The sequence below is a fragment of the Myotis brandtii genome, unplaced genomic scaffold (genome assembly GCF_000412655.1).
Source record: "Myotis brandtii unplaced genomic scaffold, ASM41265v1 scaffold111, whole genome shotgun sequence".
Taxonomy (NCBI): Eukaryota; Metazoa; Chordata; class Mammalia; order Chiroptera; family Vespertilionidae; genus Myotis; species Myotis brandtii.
Window position 1 is genome coordinate 4,265,142 of NW_005353789.1, and position 22,104 is coordinate 4,287,245.

The 22,104-nt window shown below is 41.0% G+C and overlaps 2 protein-coding genes across 3 annotated transcripts in view; one reads left to right on the forward strand and one right to left on the reverse strand.

Annotated features, from left to right (window-relative positions):
- Positions 1-22,104, forward strand: part of PAQR3 (progestin and adipoQ receptor family member III) — an 85,670-nt gene that overhangs the window by 20,567 nt on the left and 42,999 nt on the right. Inside the window, exon 7 of one of the 2 annotated variants that reach the window (XM_014544739.1) lies at positions 10,085-10,832. The exons of the other annotated variant lie outside the window; for it this stretch is intronic. The gene's annotated coding sequence lies outside the window, so the exon portion shown is untranslated. Of the gene's footprint in view, positions 1-10,084; positions 10,833-22,104 lie in introns of those variants that run through there. 2 annotated transcript variants of the gene reach the window in all.
- The window catches only part of BMP2K (BMP2 inducible kinase), a 96,934-nt gene continuing 75,964 nt past the window's right edge, over positions 1,135-22,104 (reverse strand). Inside the window, exon 16 of the mRNA XM_014544721.1 lies at positions 1,135-7,429. Coding sequence (XP_014400207.1) covers positions 5,994-7,429 — 1,436 coding nt within the window. The 3' untranslated portion in view covers positions 1,135-5,993. The remainder of the gene's footprint in view (positions 7,430-22,104) is intronic.

The following is a 22,104-nucleotide window of genomic DNA, read 5'->3' on the forward strand; positions in this document are numbered from 1 at the left end:
AACAAAAAAGTCCATTCATAACCAACAAGATAAATCTTTCCAAAAGCCACCTCTCTAAAGACTCCAGGCTGTGGAATAAATACCTAAGATAATACATATTGCGACACTGATGCCAAAGTGAGTCCAGCAATCCAATAAATAGGTTTTTCTCTTTATCTTGAAAAAGCCTCTTTTCTGACATAACCAAGGAGTACAATATTTTATTTAACCAAATTGTAAGTTATGTATGTTACCAGTTTTTAAAGAGTTTAAAAAATTAAACATAATGCATAAACTATGCCAAACATTCACAAGGTACTTCAAAGTCTTATGTTTTTGCTTCATCTTCATCTTAAGTATCTGTAATCGTAATGCCTGAAGAAATTGTGCTATTAAGTATTTTTGTTGCAAAAATGCCATGTCACAATGGGTTTTCTTACTTGAATCCTAAACTGTGAACCTAGAGATCCAATTCTATTCATTTTTCTCTTTCACTAGCTGGTACATAGTGCTTAATGTCTGTGGTGTGAATGAAATAAGTGAATAAAGTTTACAACCAAAGTTTTCAATAAGACAAATAATGAAAAACTCCAAAGTCACTGATTATAAAGATATGCAATCCATTTGAGATTTATTGCATTTAAAGAAAGCAGATTATTAAAACAGGTATGATAAATACAATAAGAAAATAACTTTAAATTTCAAACAAAACAAAGTGAATGGGGGACAGAAATTCAGTCGATAAGAATAAGCAATGTCAAGACAAAGTAGTAAAATCAGTTAGTGCTTAATAAGATAAAGGGAGAAAATAAAAGCAACTGGTACTATCTCATAACAGTTTCCCAGCTATATTTGAAGTTACCATAGAAAGTACATTTTGTAACTATTAGAAATATAATAAAGATGTAAATCAGGCTTAATAAAAGTTATTTGCTTAGTGGTACATAAAAGGCTTCAGAAAATTCAAGTTTAACAAAAAAATGGAAATGTAATCAAAGAAAGTGCACTTAAAGCTGTTTGCCAGCAATTAAAAAGTAGTTCATTACCATACTGCTTACTATAGATGACTTTCAATCACAAAAAGAGCTAGGAATAAAAACAATTTTTTCAAAAATAGCACTATCAGTTTTTAAATAAAAATCACCCCAAATGATGACCCATTGCATTTTCCTCTGTCTACCATATTCTTTTAGTGGCTTTTGTAAACCCTCACTAGGAGTGAAAGTTCTTTTAGTAATGATTGTGGTTGCAATTCCATTTAAAATTGATAAATTCACATTAACTCTGCTGAAGAGACATGTGCATGTGTGTTTACATATTTCTCTTAATATATAAACACCAGTGTGTATAAAGTTTTCAAATAAACTATCATTTATGTTATTCTCACAGTAAGTATGCCAGCTCATTCTCACAGTAGATCTCTCAGCTCAAGATTGAACCTAAAATGATGAGTAATTTTGCTTAAAAAGAAAAGAAAAAAAAGGTGTACTGCACATTCTATATATATGAAAACGAATGTACCCAAACTCCTCAGGACTAGTGATACCAATACACATGTACCTTCTAGCCGTCCTTATATGAAGTACCAAACCTAAGAGGACCAAGCAGAGCAGCTGAGTAGTGAAAACTGCCCTGCCTGGTGACTATCAGAGCAGAAGAGGGGGCTCACCTTGGTATTTTCCACCAGCAAGATGAGGACGGGACTCATCACTGTTAAACAATAAGCAGGGTAGGGTCAAAGGGAACATTTATCTACAGTCCCGAATAATGTTGTAACTGTGCCCAAATACACACACACACACGCACACACACACACACACACACACACACACACACACACACGGGTGGGTCAGTGGAACAATTACACCATTTCCCAGACTGATCCTTTTGCATAAATATTCTAGTCAGTTAAACTTTCATCTAGCCTACAACCTTTCCTCTTCCACCCAACATTTATACCAAGCAACGTTAGCGTCTTAATAGATACATTCTTTGAAGTGATACTATTAAAATAATGAAGCAAATGGTCCACTTTTAGAAAGATTATTCAAAATCAACAAGCATGATTAAAGCTGTTAGGGCAGAAATAACTTTGGCCTCAGATTTTTGCTAGCTTCATATTTTACTTCCCTTAGTGATGTTTGTTCAAGTATTACAGGTTTAGAGTTATAACTATTTAACATGCTACAGCACAACGCACACCTGATTAATAAGAATATAATTTCAACTTTCCTTCCCTAAACAAGAACTGGACCACCCATAATAGAGCCGAACTTTCACTGCGTGCTGTGTGCCAAGTGTGTGTCAAACTTTTTCACATGCTTTGGGAGCTTTATTTTCATAATTCTCACAAGGGAATGAGCTGGGTATCAGCTGTACGGAGCTGTATGTACATCCTAACAGCAGTGGGAGGAGATGACTGAAAATGGAAAGCAAGCCTCATCCTGTACTGCTGGGGAAAATGCCTCTACTCCTCCAACAAAGGACTCCCCATTTCTAGCCCACTGGGTCCCCCATTGAATCCCTAAGTGTTTCTTCTGAACTATAATCTGTAGAGGAAAGTCACTGGGCTGTAACATAAGAAACTTAAAAATGTAAGTATTTTAAACAATGTCAAAGTTGTTTCTTTAGAATTCATCCACATTATAACCCACAGTCTAAGTCACTTAAAAATATTCATTGTATTGATACACAATCCTGGGCACGTGCCCTGCCCGGGAATCAAACCATGACCTCCTGGTTCATAGATCAACACTCAACCACTGCGCCACCTCAGTTGGGCTTCATGAAAAGCAAATGTAAGCAAGGCCTTAGTATCAGAGAGAGACTAGAATTTCATGTTTATATCCCATGGAGACCACACTAATTCATCCACTGCCCCTTCTAAATCACAGAACTCCTGAGGTCTAGCAGAGACCAAGGCCAAGGACAATAACAGTCAAAGAAGCACACTGGGTACACATCAACCAACAGATTTTCATTTTTAAGAATTTCTTCTGTTTGATACAAACCTACGGTAGTTCATGAATTTATTATATGTAATCATCAACTCCTCACTTTTAAAATAAAGTATCCCGTGAATCTACTTTGTAAAGTTTTAAAGAACATCTACTTAAACATTTGGATTAGCAGTATTACTCAACCTGAGAATCAGAAAGAAAAAAAGGTGCAAACATATTTGCCTTTGGCACACACAGGACAAGTATTGGTACAGTCGGGCTCCAAAGTGCAGCTCTTAAGCAGTAATGTGATGCTTGATCTGCCTCTGCTAACTGTGATTCACATATTGCTTCCCTATCAGTCCACAAATTTGCTTCTGTTTAAAAAAAAAAAAAGAGGCAATAAAAATGAATATATGGTCTAGTTACATATACTCTGCTGCTTCCCGAGTTTAGAACTGTGAAAACAAGCAAATAGCTCATCCCAACTGGGACACTATCATTAAGAGATTCTAATAAGATTACTCATAAAATATACTTTAACTGGGTTCAAAGAGAATTTAAAATATAGCAATCAAGGAGAGTGCCAGTTGACAAGTTTCCACCCCTTCTGTGAATAGCTTTCACAGAAACTTCTACATGTTAATTTGATAGGGAAGGAGACAGTTAATTATAATTTAAAATACTTGAAGACACATTAATTCATATATTTAATTTCTATCTTACTAGTTCCTATAAAATCTCAAGTTTCTAATTAGGATTTATGGTGTAAAAAAAAAAAAAGGCAATTTGGTAGCTGAGTTCTTTTCATTAAAGACACAATCAACTAGCAGAGTTAAGACACCAGTTCCTCATCACCTGATACCTTTTACTACTATGTAGCCAGTGTAAGATGGTCAACCCCGCAGAGGGCAGAGGTTCGCAGCAGGATCCGAGTCCTGCCCATAAGGCTTGGGGCTCTCACTGTTCGGTGCACTTCATTACAACCCCCCCCCCCCCCGCCCCAAACCTAACGAAAGAAACTGTCGCTCTTGACCTGGGGAATATTTGGTGGTAATTTAATAAAGTACGTTATTATATACATGATTTTACATTGTAAACGTTTTAAAAACTCAGGGTTTCAGCTACAGCTTTTTTTGCTGAAATAAAAAGTCTATATAATCCTTGTCTCCTCACACCATTTTCCAATAATCTCCTTTATTAGGGACGTGAAAACAAAAGTTTTGAGCAAGAAGCCATTCAAAAGCGGAACATTAAATGTTCAAGTACTGTTTTTTCTCTCTTCTATATCATTTTTTCTTTTACATTTTGCACACATCAGGTATCAAGTTTTTGTTCTAGGCTTCAACGTAGATATTCCATATTAATGGCACTTGTTTTTAAAAATGAAAGTTTTAGGCACAATAGTTATTTCTGGCTCTGCTTTGTAGAGAATGGTAGAAGGATTAAAATCTCTGCATTCCCCAGAAAATAAACTTCTGATTCTTTGTGAAGACAGGATTCTGTTTTACTGTTGGAAATTAGAAGGGACCCTTAAAAAATCCACAAGTGCAGCCTGTGTGTGTACAGACAGCCTTGGCTTTAATGCTGGGTTCTGGAATGAGCCTGGATGGGCACACAAACATGACATTCTGGTACAAAAATAACAGCGCGGTTCTCCCGCACATCTGGAGCCAGGCCACATGCATCCCCTGGATTTCAGTGCTGTCGCCAAGTCAGTAGCTGGAACCCTGGGCCAGAGCTTCCAAAGCAGCTCCCTCTTCCCGCCTGGAAGAGACACCAAGTCACTACCCTGTGGAGATACTTCCTTTTGCGATTTGGTTTATTTAAAAATCACCTCTTCTGAGTGAATTGTAAGAATGAATGATATAAAGAGCTATACAAGTACACAATGGCGGATTCTATGGAAATGCCCGGTGGTAGCCTTCAGCTTCTGGCTATTCCCCCTTCTAGACTGGTCATCCTGTCAGCTGTGACCGTACTAGCAAGTCCAGTGCGGGTTATTCAGCGGGTTCTATGTGGTGTCACGGTAGCCTTGCTGGCACTACTTCTAGCAACCTTTCCCCAGTTGCATGATGCAGTTCCCCAGATTCGTGAGTACATCATGGGAACAAGAGGTCTTCCAAGCCAAGATGGTAACCTAGCCCCATGGATAGTTGACAACACTGAGGTGACTGGTGAAGGGAAGTACAAGAACATTAAAGCGGCATTGTCTTTAATGTACCATTTAGTAAGAAAGCCTCAGCAAAATCCTGTTGAGTAAATCAAAAGGAGGTTAATGCTGTTTGCTACAGTCCGGCCCGGAGTTACACCACACATTATCAGCCTGTACACCTCATTGGACTTTAGAGAGGCAGCCTCATCGCTCTCCAGCAGAGGATGAGATGTAAGCCTGCTACGGGGCTTACTAGACATCCAAGAACATGCGAGAGTTGGACCTAGGGGAACGTGCATTTGTAGCCCAAGTAAAATTAGTTGCATCATTTGAAATGACTCCCTACATCACTATTAAGTCCTTTGTCCATGAAGGCATGTCTCACGCAAGCTTCCTACTGGGAGTTGGTCATGAGATAAAGAAATTTATGGATGTCAAGGATAAACTGCTCGAGAAATATGGTCCTGCCATGTTTCCTTACTTGAAGGCTCTTAGGCTTGAAGGTCTTGAACCACTTGCACCAGAATGTTTTCCGAATCTGTGCAAGGTTGCAAACACTCGCAAGAGGAAAGCTGACCCTACTTTCAGACTATGAATCCAATAAGGAACAGCTCTCACATTTACCTGAGTACGAGATGGATGCTGCATTGTCTACACCAATAAAGAAACGAATTCTTGATAACAAAGATGCTGAAGGAATAAAAGTTGCCTACCGCATAACTGATCAAGACATTAGCACAGCAATGGAATCTTCTGAGCCTCAAACCACCATTGATGTAATTAAGCAGTTCTTGGTTGCCTTAGGTGCAAACAGCTCCCGACCTTAATTTAAAAAAAAAAAAGCTATACAAATCAATTTTCTCTCAAATTCATAAAACTATTCATCCTTTTTTGAAACACCAAGAGTCCATCAGAAGTCTCTACTGTTTAGAAGGAAATGGAGCAGCACCAAATGGGTCTAATTCGATGGACTGGGGCTGTTGGGCCTGAGGTGAAGTGACGCTCTGCACCACAAGTTCTGTAAAGGGCACGGCACCAAAGTCATCCATTTTCAATGCATCTGCACTATGAAAGGACCCATGGAGTGAGTTGGGTCTTGGCCACCCGGGCAGCACAGGGTTGTGGTCAGCACGGATGTCGCCCAGGCCCTGGTGGGAAGGGTGCCATGGCACATCTGGGGGATGGAAGGGCTTGGCCCCAAATGGGTCCAACAGACTCTCCTCGGGAGGCAGGACATTCCCCCTGTCCTTCCCATCAGTCAGCGCAACGCTAATGTTCTCCTTGGAGTCTGAGATGGTTAGGAACTCGTTGCTGCTCTGAGAGTCGCGGCGGCCCACCTTTTTGTGCCTGCGGGCCCTCTCTGGAGTGCGGTAGGTAGGCTTCACTGTCTTCTTCGTGCTGGTCGGCGTGCCGTGGTGCCGCTTCCCGTTACTTTTGGACAAATCCTGCTTTGTGCGCCTTTGGCGAGAAGATAGTTTCTGTAAGCTACGCTGTTTGACTTTTTGCTGCTGACTCCCAGTTATTTCCTCAAAGGGCACGAGGCCAAAAAGGTCCTCGTGGCTGTCACTTTTGCCTGTGGACGTGGGAAAGGGCTGAAACGGAGTAGAGCCAAATATATCCACACTTTTGGGACAACCAGGGAGAGTCCGTGCTTCGGGCCCTGCTGCATGACCGTCTTGGACGTTCACCTTCTTGCTAAAGGGGGCCTTCGTGAAGACGTCAAATTCCTCGTGCTCCAGTCCCACAGGAGGAAAATAGGGCTGCTGAGGGAGGCTCTTCTCATTCTCTCCTTGTGGGGGCTGTTGAGCACGCACTGCAAAGAAGGGGACAGCGCCAAACACATCAAACTCCTGTTTGGGAGTCTCCACTCCTGCAATAGAGGGCACTTGGGGTGAGCTGAGGAGTGCTGCATTCCGATCTTGGATTGGTCCACTGCCGGGTTTGTCTCTGTAGGCAGGGCTCCCAGCACTGTACTTGACTTTGGCCTGTTCATCATCAGAATCAGAGCTGTGTTTCTCTTCCTCTTCCTCATCCTCAGAGTCCATGAGGAGAGGCCTATGACCCAGATTTTCCGGTTCAGTATCATCATCGTTGAAATCTTGTCCTCCCTGAAGAACTTCTTCATCCTCTTGCTCTTCCTCTTCACTGCTCTTAGGAGAAGGGGGATCCGATTCAAAATCGCTTTCAGATTCGTCATTTCCCTTCTGCACCTGACCCTGTACGGATGAATTCTCTGAGGTTTTCTTCCCAGCCCGGTGGTCTTTTGACACTAGACTTGTCTTTCTACTCTTCATAGGGCTTGCAGGGCTAGTTTCTTGATTCGTGGATGAATGTTCGATTTTCTTTTCAGGAGAACCTGCAGGTTCAAAGAAAAATGCTTTTAGAATTCTAATGCATTTCAAAACCATTTGCAATAAACAATATTTACTAACACAAAGCATTCCAAATCCTTCATACCAGTTCTCTTGCAGTGGTTCTCAACCTTCCTAATGCCACGACCCTTTAATACAGTTCCTCATGTTGTGGTGACCCCCAACCATAAAATTATTTTTGTTGCTACTTCATAACTGTAATTTCGCTACTGTTATGAATCATAATGTAAATGTCTGATATGCTATATGTGTTTTCCGATGGTCGCGACCCACAGGTTGAGAACCACTGTTAGAGTAAGAAATAAGGTCAGTTAGGCTCAGGGAATGCCACTTGTCCTGACCATCCACTGACTGGATGGTCAGGTCCTTCAGAGCAGACAGACTTACTTGTCTCTGTCCCTACATGCCACCTACTCATCTCTGGCCCTCACCTACAGATAAGTTTTATTTATACCTGGCATAGAACTCTGAATACAGTACACAAGCAGATCTTCTTCTCCCACTTTCAAAGTAAGATTATTCAGACAACTGCCCCTGCAATTACCTGCTTATATTTACCAACCTTTTGCTTATGTTTCGTTGTTATAAAGTTTGATATGTATATAGAGATACCAACAAGCATGAATAGCTTGTCTGCTCAATTATGTGTTTCACTTTAATTTTCTTAATTGACATTCCTTTGTGTGTGTGTGTTTGTGTGTGTGTAAACTAGTATCGTAGGAGTCGGGTTAACATGGAATGCATCCCCTTAGCCAGACCAAAGCTAAGGACCAGGCTCTGAACTGAGCTGTACCAAGGGCATCTGCCTTCTCCAGATGACACAGCTCCCTTTATCATTTCTATACTAGTAGACATCACATTAAAAGCATATGCCACCCATGAAAAAATGTTAACGGTCACTGTGTGATCAGTAATAAAGTTGCACCAGAGTGCTATACAACGTCATTGTATATAATGAAGATATAGTCTATTAGTTTACATGAAAATATACTGCCATCCCAATACGCTGGTGTACTGAGCTGATTTTCCAGAGGTAGAGACGGAATTGAGTTGATCCAACCACATACCTATTCACCCTTTCCCCTCCTTTGATTAATCACATATTTTCAAAATAATTAGCGAGGGCTGGAAGTCTAATCTGCAGTCATAAAAATAATTTGCTTATGATGGAAGAATTATTGCTTTCCCGTTGGTAACATGGTGCCCCTATGGCACACGACACCTCTGAGTTATGTCCTTCTCTTTGAAAGTCAGGTCTGCTATCTTCCCACCTCTCTATTCTTTCTTGGTCATAATTGTAAAGACTTCTCCTCCAGTGGCATCTCCTTAAACATGCACGTTCCCCAGGGTCCTGTCCTTGGTTGTCCTTCTCCGTCTGCATGGCTTCCCCTGGGTCTTAACTAATGTATGTTAACTGTCACATGCACCATAATGACTGGATCTCTAATACCATGAATACCTATCTGTCTTATTCATCTCACACTTATGAATATGTATCCTATTATTACTTCAAACTCAGCAATTTCAAAAGGAATCACCTTTCCTCTGAAAATGGGCTCCTCACCAGTTCCCTCTAAATGCCCTCTGCACAACATTTCCATCTACCTAGTTCTACAAACCAGCAGATATCTGGAAATAATTTTCCCTCTTCCCACCAAATAGTGTTTTTAAAATCTCTTGAACCCGTTCCCTCCTCTCCCTCTGCCATTTCATCCCCTCCTTGTCTCTCGTCTAGCAGCTCTTCAGCCTCTGACCTGCCTGCCTACAGCCCCACATCCTCACTCTGCTCTTCTCCTGTCACCAGAAGCACTTTTCCGAAACTCTCATCCTGTAGCTACTGCATAAAACCTTTCAGTGGCTCTAAAGTCCCAGCCTGAGCCCACAAAGGGGCCGTTCTCTGCTTGGACCTGTCTTTGGCCTCGGACCCTGATGTCTCCCATGAATTTTCTTCATTATAGCCACTCAGCCTCTCCCCACTCAAACTCAGTAACTGAACAGATTTGGGTAAAGTGGGGTTTTCTGTTTGTTTTTTATAGCTGTCTTGCTATCCAACCTCATAACATTTGCTATCAAAACCTGAGGAACCAGGAGCACTCTGCTGTTTTAACATCTCTCTACCATTTAATACCGTACCTCAGTATGTCCTTCTAGCATTCCCACTCCCACCTGACCTGCCTAGTGGGCCTGGCTGTATTTCAAGACCCAGCCTGTGTCATAGCCCTTTGGAGGCACCCCTTGAATAATGCCTGTTTTTGGTGTTTCTGATGACCTTAGTAAAAGCCTTACTTGTAGTACCTATTGTACTGTATTACAATGATGTGTTTACTTGTCTGTTTTCCCACTTGATTATGAGCTCTCAGACACAAGCCTATTTATCATTTACCTCTACCCTATCACTGTGCTGAATCAATATTTGCTGAATGAAACAAATACTCTGAGCTCACAAATATGGACACATACATATTCGATATACTCAGAAAAAGAGAGTTACATAGACAATAAACCCTTTACATTTGGAGATGTTTTAGCTCAGAATCAGGCACTCACATTTTTTGATTCAACAAAAATATTTTATAGGGTACTTTCTTATACACTGGTCATTAATTAGTGAATAAAATGAACATGGTCTGCGCCCCCAGGAGTTTACAATCAAATGTGGAGATAGAGTACAAGTCAACATGAATGTGGCTGGTGCTCTGAAAGAACAGAGCAGAGGCACATCCTGGGGCAGGGGAGGCGCCAGCCTGCTCTGGATGGCTGGTGAAGGCTTCTTGAGGAGACGCTGACCAGTGACCAGGGGTCAGCGTGCCATGGACAGGCAGAAAGCTGCTCCAAGTAAAAGCCACAGCATGTGTGGAGGCCAATTCAGGAAAGAGGTTGGTATGCTTAAGGGACTGAGAATAGGCCACTGTGCCTGCAGCATGGAGAGCAAAGGGGATACCATACAACATGAGGGAGGAAGGGGGCAAGGAGCACACTGTAAAGGTCCCTATATGGCCATAAGCTCAGTTTGGTTCTAAATTGTGTAGTGGGAAGTCTTCACAAGGCTTTATTTAAAATGGGTGTCATGCTCTGATTGATATTTCCAATGATAACTGAGTGAAGAGAGGGAACAAAGGGGGGGTCAGGGAAGAGGGAAGTGGGGTCCTTCAAGTTAGAGATGGTGGCTTGATGATGGTGGTGTCTGGGTAAAAAAAATGGAAGAAGAAACTGAAGAGGGGAACTCTGCATGGTAATTCCATTAGCAGGTAGTCAAGTGAGTGAAGAGGTAGCTGAGAATAGAGGCCATTATCAGGAACTGGTTTTGGACACAAGTCTTGAGGTATCTGTGAGACATTTCAGTGAGAGCAGGTGTCTGTGGCTTGAGCACGCTGGTTGGTTTTTAGTGGAGAAAAGAGATCTGGGAGTCCTCACCATGCAGGGGATACGCAGAATCACACTGACGGAAACCACCTAGGAAGAGGGGACAGAAGAGGAAAAGAGGGTCCAACACTGAGCCCTCAGGGGTCAAACACTTAGAAATCGGCAGGGGAACCTGCACAGCAAACTGAAAACTGCCAAAGAAGAGGCCCCAAACCAGGTGAGTGCAGCATTACAGAGGCCAAGAGAGGCAAGCATTTCTGGGGAGGGAACAGACAGCTGAGCAGGTGCTGCCAAGAGCTCCAATGCACTGAAGACAGAAAACGGCAGTGGCTCTGGTCGGATTTGCAATTGGTTGGCATCTTGAAGCAAGGAGTGGGCAGGCAATCTAGTGAGGCTGCGTGAGGGGAGAGAGGACACTGAGAATTCCATCAGGTTCTACTAAAATACAAATAGGATCTATTATTCACTTGCTAGTTCCTTAAAACCAGCCAAGAGCTACGTGCTGTTTCTTTACAAATTTATAACAGGCTTATCTTAAATCCTAACAGATTAAACCCAAATCAAATGCAGAGTCTCCAGTTTGCCTTCTCCATACATCATACTTCTGATATGAAAAACAAAGATTACTTTTAGGTGAGCCACAGAATTTATTTTCATGAATTTTTATTCAAAAGCAAAAGATGTACTGGCAAAGACATGCAATCATCCCTCACTTTGGGAAATTTCCTCTAAGATGCATTATAACTTATTACCTCCTCAGGCTACTTACCCACCCACAGGGAACCACAAGGTGCACGCCTCATGCCTGCTCATGCACACCTTCAGCAACATTCCAGTGTGTTTCCCAAAGTATATTCTGCAGAAACTGTTCCCATAACAAGAACCGAGCAGCTCTGTGGCCTCAGAGAGCTGAGTTTATGAAATGCTGCTCACCTAGAAAATGCTCAGTAAAGGGCTGTTCAGTCCTACACAAGAGAATCTGTTTAATTTTATGAAACCTAAATTTCCCAGGTCTGCTTCACTATACTTTTATTTACATGTAACACCTATTAACCTTTATAGACAATTTTATCAATAGCACTTTGGGAAAATGCTGCCCTACAACTTCTCTGGGAAAATTTCCATTTCTAGGGCATAGAGTTTTGTTCCCTGGGTTTTCTGGAACATTTATCATAGGACAAAATTCTTCAATTAACAGGAAAATTTCCATTTCTAGGGCACAGTTTTGTTCCTAAAGGTCTGGAACATTTAACGTAGGACGAAATCCTTCAATTTGCCTGTTTCCTTTACTCAATTGGCCAACACTGCTATATATATATATATATATATATACACACACACACACACACACACACACACACACACACATATTATTGATTTTAGAGAGAGGAAGGAAGAGGGATAGAGAGATAAAAACATTGATGTGAAGAGGAACATCATCAGTAAGAGAGAAATATCAATCGGCTGCCTCCTGCACACCCCCTACTGGGGATTGAGCCCGCAACCTGGGCATATGCCCTGACCAAAATCAAACTGTGACCTTCCGGTTCATGGGCCAATGCTCAACCACTGAGCCCCATGGGTCGGGCAGGCCAACACTGCTTTCCAAACACATTTGTCAGCTTCTCCTTCTGTCTGCCCTTTGTCAGGCTTTCAAAGTTGTATTAATAGAGATATACATTTCTTGGTTATAAAGTGCTATACAGATCATTTTATTTGTCAGTGAGGATATAAATTTGTGGGGTTTTTTCACTTACCATTTTCAGTGCATCTTTACAGGTAGCAATAATAGTCCATTACTAATTCTAATAGAAACATGATAAAACACTATATATACAACATGTAACTACCTGTAGAACCTCTAGGCTGTTTCTAATCTTTCAACATCTTAAGTAGAGTCATAAACATGCACTTTTTCCTTGAGGGGGAAAAAAATAAAACTCTGCTTTTTAAATCAATTTAACTTTATCAATTTATTGTTATTCCCTTTATGCATAATTCACAGCTAATAAAGTTAACCCAGTAACAGTCTCTGACAAGATCACAGCTGAATGCTCCCTGTTCCCTCATATGTAATGAGGGAATATATACATTACCATGTTCTGAGGGAACAATGTAATAGGTTCCACTACATAAGGCTGTTGTAAAGAAAGCACTTAAAGTAGTGGCTGACATTTAATTTAATAAACACTCGGTAAAGATAACTAGCATCGTCATTTCCAGGGGGAAGCCAAACTCAGCGATCTTGTTCATTATACTCTAAACTCCTAGCAACTTTTCTGGACTCAGTAGTTGAAGATGAATCTAGATGAGAGGGAAAACTGAGGAAAAGGGAAGGAGAGTGCAATTCTTTGGCTAATTCAAGAGTAATTCAGGTCACTCTATTTTATACCTGAAACTAAAATAATATTGCATGTCAACTGTAATTGCAAAAAATTTAAATACATTAAAAAATAAACACACACACACACACACACACACACACACACACACACACACACACACACACACACAGTAGTTCTGTCCATTTTAGAATTGGCCAGAAATTTAAGTAGGCAAATAATTATATGTCCACATACCACAAGGATGCATTTTGGATCCTGGAAACTGTGTATCTGATTTTTAAATAGCTAGAGTTGAGCACACAGTATAAGAAATTATAAAGGACTGCTTTCAAGAAGAACAAGAAAAGACACACACGATGATCTATGCCATCTTTGTGGTTGCAGATTACCTCCCTAAAAAGTATGGGCAACTAGGGAAATTTTCTGTTTGCATAGACAGACTAGTTTTATTTCTTTTACTGCCTCCCCTTCATAAAATTAAAGTAAGTAATTAATAATATTTATCCAAATTCCTTTTTTCTCCCATATTCTCACAACTCACTCTGACATTGTGTAAATGTCTATTTCTCCATCTTTCCACTCCGTCAATTGAAGTAGAAGCAAGAGCAGCAATGGGCCTCTGACAGCATGCTAAGAGCAATTTAAGTGTTAAGCACCATAAGCAAAACTTATAGGTGGTCTTCTCTCTCCAGTGCTTCCTGCTGAGGAAAAGGTAAGTTCCAGGCTACATATTACAACAATCCTAGATAAGGTTTTACTTTCTGTAGTAACAGCCATCTACTTAATTGTCCTCTCTGCACTGTAAAACTATAGAAAAATTGAGGAAGAAATGGAATTATACAAAAATAAAAATTATTTCAATACATTCTAAGGCTTTTAGTCCTATCCCATGGCTTAAAAGACTGTCAAAATTAGTATTACAAGTTATAATGTTGGTTACCAACTATACAATGTACAATATTTTAAAATGTGACTTCATAGCTAAGAATGCTATCAACTTTTATAATCTATTTCTTTGCCTAAACATATTCCTGTAATAAAAAAATAAAAATAAATAAATAAGTAAAACTGCTCAGATATTCCTACTATTTGCTCCTGGTGTCAAATTGCTTCTTCCAAGCTGTTATGATTTACTACAAAATTTAAATCAGGATTATTTATTTCACTGGCTTGAGTTAATTTCCCACAAGGATAGCCTAAATATTGCCTTATACTTCAATATATCCTAAATCCTAATAATCCCGGTATTTGCTGAGATTTTTATTATTAACATAAAAATGGCTGTTTTTCAAGTAGGTAGAAGGGGAGATATAATATGTGGAATATACTAAGAACATGTATTTAAAGCATAAACAAATATCTAAAATGTGCCCAGAATCATACCACAGTTACATCTTTTCTCTATTAATTGACTTTAAAATGGCATATATTGACCAAATTTTATATTCGATTCTATGTAGGGTTTCGTTATATTAAATAAAGTAGAATGATATTTTGATGGCTCCTAGTCAGGATATTCTTTATTTCTGTTTTGTGCCTTGAAACTATAAATTGTAAAAATTTCAGCTTTTTGAGTATTCCTCATCTTTTGCTGGAAACAGCCAAAATTCAATCAGAGCCAAACCCTAAGAATAAGGTGAGTGGCTAAGATAGATCATGCAGATTTGGGTAAATTATTAATAACAGCAATGGTGAGTTGTGAAGTCTCAAATTTTCTTGTGTGACATGGAACTATTTCTCGGGGAAATTCCTAGTTAACTATTGGGAAAAAAAAGAGCAATGGAAGCCACTAAAGTAAGTGTCAAGAGAACTGGTACTTATTCTCATTGCTTTCTGGCTTAATGTACCTCATGTATAGAATTTCAAGATAGTAGTTCCAAGCTAACTAAAGTAGTGCGTCAATTATTCAGTACTATTAGTAAAATAACAAACATTTACTAAATAAGTGAAATACAAAATTAATCATTTGAAAACAGTCTGTACAAAATATACATAAATATAGCAGCCATGGCTAGTGTTGCTCAGTGGCTAGAGTGCCATCCTATGCAGCGAAGGGTCACAGGTTAGATTCCTGGTCAGGGCACATACCCAGGTTGGGGGTTTGAATCCCAGTTGGAGTGTGTGTGTGAGGCAACCTATCAATGTTTCTCTCTCTCTCTCTCTCTCTCTCTCTCTAGAATCAATAAAAAACATATCCTTGGGTGAGGATTTATATATGTACTAGAGGCCCGATGCATGAAATTCATGCAAGAGTAGGCCTTCCTTCCCCCTGCTGCCAGCACTGGCTTCCCTCTGGCACCCGGGACCCGGGCTTCCCTCTAGCCGCTGGCAGGCACCTGGGACCCAGGCTCCCCTCGCAGCCCCGGCTTTGTCCGGATGATGTCCAGAAGGATGTCCAGTCTAATTTGCATATTATGTTTTTACTAGAGGCCCAGTGCATGAAATTCGTGCACAAAGGGGTGGGGAGGGACCCTCAGCCCGGCCTGCACCCTCTCCAATCTGGGACCCTTTGGGGGATAAGCGGCAGTCGGACATCCCTCTCGCAATCTAGGACCACTGGCTCCTAACCGCTCACCTGCCTGCCTGCCTCATCGCCCCTCACCCCTCTGCCTGCCTGCCTGATTGGCCCTAACTGCTCCCCTGCTGGCCTGATCACCCCTAACTGCCCTCCCCTGCCAGCCTGATAGCCCCAACTTCCCTCCCCTGCCTGCCTGACCACCCCTTACTGCTCCCCACTGCTGGCCTGATCACCCCTAACTGCTCCTCCCTGCTGGCCTGACTGCCCCTAACTGCCTTCCCCTGCCAGCCTGACTGCCCCTAACCGCCTCTGCCTCGGCCCCTGCCACCATGGCTTTGTCTGGAAGGAAGGCAGGACGATCGGAAGATGTCCAGTTGACCTGGTCTAATTAGCATATTACCCTTTTATTAGTATAAATTATTATAGATATATAATACTCCCCTTCCTTCATCAGTAGAGACTAAATGAAAGTGTCCTTTGATGGTCTGTTCTCATCTGGAATCATGTACTGTGTCTCACTTTGTCTATATCTGCCCCAGAGTTGTAGCAGGGATTAAAGTGAGAAAACTGCTTATACATACACTACTTACAACAGTGCTGGCACGTTGCAGATACTCATTAAAGGGCTGTATTATTGTTATTGCTAATGTTTTATGCCATCATTTCATGATGATTTATGGAGTACCTGCTATATACTTCCATATACTTCAAATGGTACTGAGAAATGAATCATGAGAGAATAGTAACTAATAGTGTCAAGTGTACAAATGCAGTACTGCAAGGGTATTTCACACGTTATCTAACTCCCTACCATTAGGCTCCCACAATAACATAAAAATGCTCTTTAAGGTTTGCTATAATCTTTCCTCTTCAATTTATCAACCACAGCTTCAAAATTGATCCACTTGCCTTCCATGGCAGATCACTGTCATGACTTCCTACCACTGTTACCTCCCAATGCTCATTCCTTTGCTTTCTCTTTTCTCTTTCCATTTCTTTCTATTGGTGAACTTAATCCTGTTTCATAGCTTCAACTATATCTTGAAAGCAAAAAACAAGAATGGAGTTTAAGAGATATAATCCAAACTCTTTTTACACATAAAGAATTTGAAACTAGGGAAAATGACTTGCCCAAGTTTAGGGCCATCCATTAAGGCCATAGAGACTTCTCTTCTGATGCCACTAGTTTAAAACTCTCATCTGCAAATTCTACAATCAAACTATCAGTAGTATATCATCAGCAGCAAACATTCAATATAGCATATCATTAACCACCTACAAAATACAACCACAGACTTGTCTTACGTTTCTTTAGTATCCCCTTTAAAAAGCCATGCCTGAAAAGTAAAAAAACAAACAAAACAAAAACAATGAATAGAATGGGCATTGTATTGTTTCTATTTCATCAAAATAGTGTTTTGTTGAACTGTACAATCAATTCCTTTTGAGTATTTTGTAGAGTTAATTCTAGAGATACTATATTCTAATATGTTACTCATACCATTGTGTTTTTATTTAAAATGGAGCACTATACAAAAATGAAAGAATACTCAACTTTATAAAATCCATGGAAGATAAACATCTAAAAATAACCTCAGGTACTTCATCTCTACATAAGGAAAATAATGGAACTTACCTGAGAGAGCTAAACCTTAAACAATATTCATCTTACTTACTGAAAGCTTATTAAATATTAGTGTGTGTATATGTGAGAGTGAGAAAGATATTAGATTACCAAAGTATACTTTGATAATTTAGTAATTCATCACAGTATCAGATGGCATACAAAGATGAATAAGACAACTGCTGCCTACGAGAAGCTTATCATTGACCAACAGTTGTGAAACCCCATGCTAATCCTGGAAGATGACCTGGAAGATGACTGACCCAGGTAAACAACTGGGAGGTTCCAAAGAACAAGCTTTCCTAACCATAGATCTGCCAAATGAATATAAGAACATAAATTCATCTATTCCATGTTTGAGTTTTCATAAAAGGAAATTTATAGGTGTTCAAATTATAGTCTTACACAATCTAAAAGAAGGTTCCAAACACAAAAAAATTTGTAGTCAATTTTCACAGATTTTCATATAGTATTCTTTTAAACAAATACTTCATGAAAACAATAAGATGCTAGCTATTGCCAGTCTATTTTATTTTTTAAATTTATCTTTATTGTTCAAAATATTACAGATGACCCCCTTTTCTCCCCCTTTAACTCCCTCCACCTCACACCCACCCACCCCAGGTCTTCACCAAACTATTGTCTGTGTGCATGGGTTATGCATATAAGTTATTTGGTTAAAATAGTGCAGATGATGTATTCTTAAATCACACAGTAAATGAACCTTCATAAACTATACCAAAAATTTCAATATATTTAGAAAAATGTCAAAAATGTGGAGAGTGGGACATGTTTGCCTCATACTATTCATATTACCACTCTTCTAATCAGGTTTCTGTCTTTTAGAGGACAGTTCATTTAGTTATAAATCAGGTGGTACAATTTTAATCATATAAGAAGCTTCCAGGTTCAAAGAAATTTTGTTTTGATGTTCTTTTCTTTGCTCAGATTATAGGGAATAAATGGCTTGAAACTGCTATTATAATTACATGCCTTCTGTTGTCTCCTCATCTATGATATAAGGGAGGAGGTGAGGCTGTAAGACTTTAAAGCTCACTTTGAATTGGCAGCATACTGCCTGCCATCATTTCTCAGCAATTTACTATGCCAGGCCCAAGGATTAGAGGATTAGGAAAAGGTTTTATCAAAATCTGTACTATTTCTCTGAAGACAGGTTGAGTGACAAGGCCGAGTATAAGACAATCATACTAGTTGTGAACAGTATTTCCTAGCCAGATTAAAAATGCTATAAAACTGACATTTCTAATATGTTACTCACATCATTGTAAATTCTTATTTAAAACAGACCACTTAATACTTTTGTTTTGCACAACAGAGTTTAGAATTACACAGAGCTAGACTCCTAGTTATACACTATCTAACCTTAAGCAAGTCATTGACTCTGAGTCTGTTTCCACTGTATGTATACAATAGAATTCACTAAGTAGTAATCATTACTGTTAACACTCTAGAAGAATTCTTGATCTTCAAGAATTATATACTACAATCTAAAGCTATAAAACATACACCTAATTCATTATCCTCCTATATAATAAAAGCCTAATATGCTAAGTGTCCAGTCGTCCGGTCATCTGTTCAATCAATCAAAGCATAATATGCTAATAATATGCTAAGGTGACTCAACCGCTCGCTATGACATGCACTGACCACCAGGGGGCAGATGCTCCAACCAGTAGTTTAGTTTGCTGCTGGGGTCTCCAACCAATAGGGATTGAGTGAGACTGGCCGGACATGCCCTGGAGCCCTCCCGCGGTCCCTCCCCAGCCCCAATTGTGGGTGGGTGGGTGGGAGGTAATCGACCAAAGACCAACCTATGTAATAAAAGGCTAATATGCAAATTGACCAAACGGCAGAACAACCAGTCACTATGACATGCATTGACCACCAGAGGGCAGACACTCAATGCAGGAGCTGCCCCCTAGTGGTCAGTGCACTCCCACAATGGGGGCGCCACTCAGCCAGAAGCCCAGCTCATGGCTGGTGAGCGCAGCCAAGTGGTGGGAGCCTCTCCCACCTCCGCGGCAGCAATAAGGATGTCCGACTGCTGGCTTAGGCACGCTGTCAGTCAGACATCCCCTGAGGGCTCCTGGACTGCGAGAGGGTGCAGGCCGGGATGAGGGACCCCTCGAGTGTATGAATTTTGTGCACTAGGCCGCTAGTGGCTTATAAAATGACACAGCACTTGGACTCACAATTTATAATAGTTTATGTTACAACAAATATTTTCTACAAGCCCAGTGCATGACATTCGTGCACTATGGGGGCGGGGGGGGGGGGGGCCCCGGGGGTCCCCAGCCCAGCCTGTACCCTCTCACAGTCTGGGACCCCTTGGGGGATGTCCGCCAAGAGGTCCTTAGCGCTGCCGTGGAGGTAGAGGCAGGAGAGGCTCCTGCCACCGCCACTGCACTCACCAGCCGTGAGCCTGGCTTCTGGCTGAGTGGTGCTCCCCCTGTGGGAGCGCACTGACCACCAGGGGGTAGCTCCTGCATTGAGCATCTGCCCCCTGTTGGTCAGTGCATGTCATAGCAACCAGTCATTCTGAATTTCAGTAGATTTGCATATTAGGGTTTTATTACATAGGATAGATGATGGAACTTTTTGCAGCCCTAAACTCAATTTAACTTCCTATTAGATAATGAAACCCATGAAGTGGGTCTAGGGTTTTGGAGAGTAGTTAAAAATGAAATGCAATGTAAGAAATCTAAAACTTTAGTGACATAATTCATATGGTCTATATGGCAACAAAATTCTTTATATACTACTAGAGGCCCAGTGCATGAATTCGTGCACCTTGAAAGAAACTGTGGGCTGAAAGGCTACAGTAGGAACAGGGGCAGGTCTCGGCCCATCCTCCACGCCCCTGCCCATCCCTCCGGCCACAGCCCCTGGTCCCCTGTCTGCCAGCAGCCCTGCTCCCATCACCGTCGCTCCCATGTGCTATTGGCGCTGACCACGCTCGCACCCATTGACAGCGCGGAGCACTTGGGGCCAGTGCCAGCAGCAGGCGCAAGAGCCAGGCAGGACTGTGGTACGCAGGAGCAAAGAATTTTCAGTAACCACCAGAGGCTCACTCTGCTGACAGTGACCGGCGCCCCGCCTTGGTCTGGCGCCCCTGCTCACCTGCCCCATCATTCCGCCACAGCCAACACCTGCCATGTTCCGCATATGCCCCCAGGTGATCAGCACATGCAATAGCTACCAGTTGTTCAGTTGTTCCATTAGATCTAGCCTATTTGCATATTAACCTTTTATTATATAGGCGATATACATACATACATATATATATATTAGAGGCCCTGTGCATGAGATTTGTGCACTGGGTGGGGAGTCCCTCAGCCCGGACTGCACCCTCTCACAGTCTGGGACCCCTTGGGGGATGTCTGTCTGCCAGCTTATGCCTGACCCCTCTCGCAGTCCGGGGCTCTCGCAGTCTGGGACCCCTCACTCCTTACCACCCACCTGCAGTGGAGGGGGCAGAGGCTCCCTCCACCACTGCTGGGCTCACCAGTCGTAAGCCTGGCTTCTGGCTGAGTGGTGCTCTCCCTGTGGCAGCACACAGACCACCAGGGGGAAGCTCCTGTGTTGGGCGTCTGCCCCCTGGTGGTCAGTGTGGTCATTCCACTATTGGTCGATTTGCATTTGCATATTATGCTTTTATTATATAGGATGTTTCAGAAGGTGTGTTTATTAAAATGAGGTAGTCCAAATTATAGAATAATTCACAAAGCCATAGACCCTATGTTTGTAACTAACTGTAAAACAATACTTTGGGGAGAAGGAAAGATGTATGGGCTTCAGGATGGGATGAATACTATGCTTTTAATTATTTTTATGTGAATAATGATAGTTATTACTTTAATACAAATAGAAACGGCAGTATTATAATAGTCCTTGGTAGTGCAGAGCTTCTCAGATTAAGGTTTAAAGGTTTTATTCAGTAGTTGAGAATACTAGCTCATTATTACTAGAACTTTGTACTACTACTAACTGCATAGCATCTGCAAAACTTATTTAACACTAAGATTTTGGAATTTAGTAGTAAGTAATAAAAATATTATTTAAATAACACTACCAACAACAGCCACATTAGGAACCAAAACTGAGGACATGTATGGTTTGTATAACATACCCTTGTTTAATCCTTTCAATAATCTCATAAAGTAGTTAATATCTCCAGTTTAAGATAAAGAACCCCTCCCCCCAAGAAATTAGGCAACCCCCAATATCACATGGTTAATTTGTGGTAGAACTAAGATTTATACTCAGGGCTTTACATCTTCAAAGTCAATGTTCTTTATGATGTTCCAACCTAACATCAGTTTACTAGTAGTAGCCTGACATAACAGGTAAACATAATTCCATGTTAGTTACAATATCAACTAATGGGATAAGTTATTACTTTCACATACAGCACCACACAGAATCTTGCTATAATTGAACTTTGCATAAATGAATAATTTTAATTTTGCCCATAAAGAAATGTTTAAAAAGCAGAAGAAAAGCTAGATTTGATTCATTTTTAAGACATGGTCTACCAAAACATTATCTTCAGTGAATCTTCCTGAAAGTCTGAAAGTAGAATCATAAGCTAAGGCACCAAAAAAAATCAGAAAGTTGAGTCTTTGTGAACCAACCTGTGTAACTACAGGCCAGCTGTCTACCTATAGTGGACCTGGAGTACACAAAGTGTCAGAGGGTATGGAATCTAGGATTAGGGCCATAGGGAGCAGCCATTCCCCTAGTTGAGGCTTTTCCCTAGTAGAGGTGTTTTTTTGTTTTGCTTTTTGT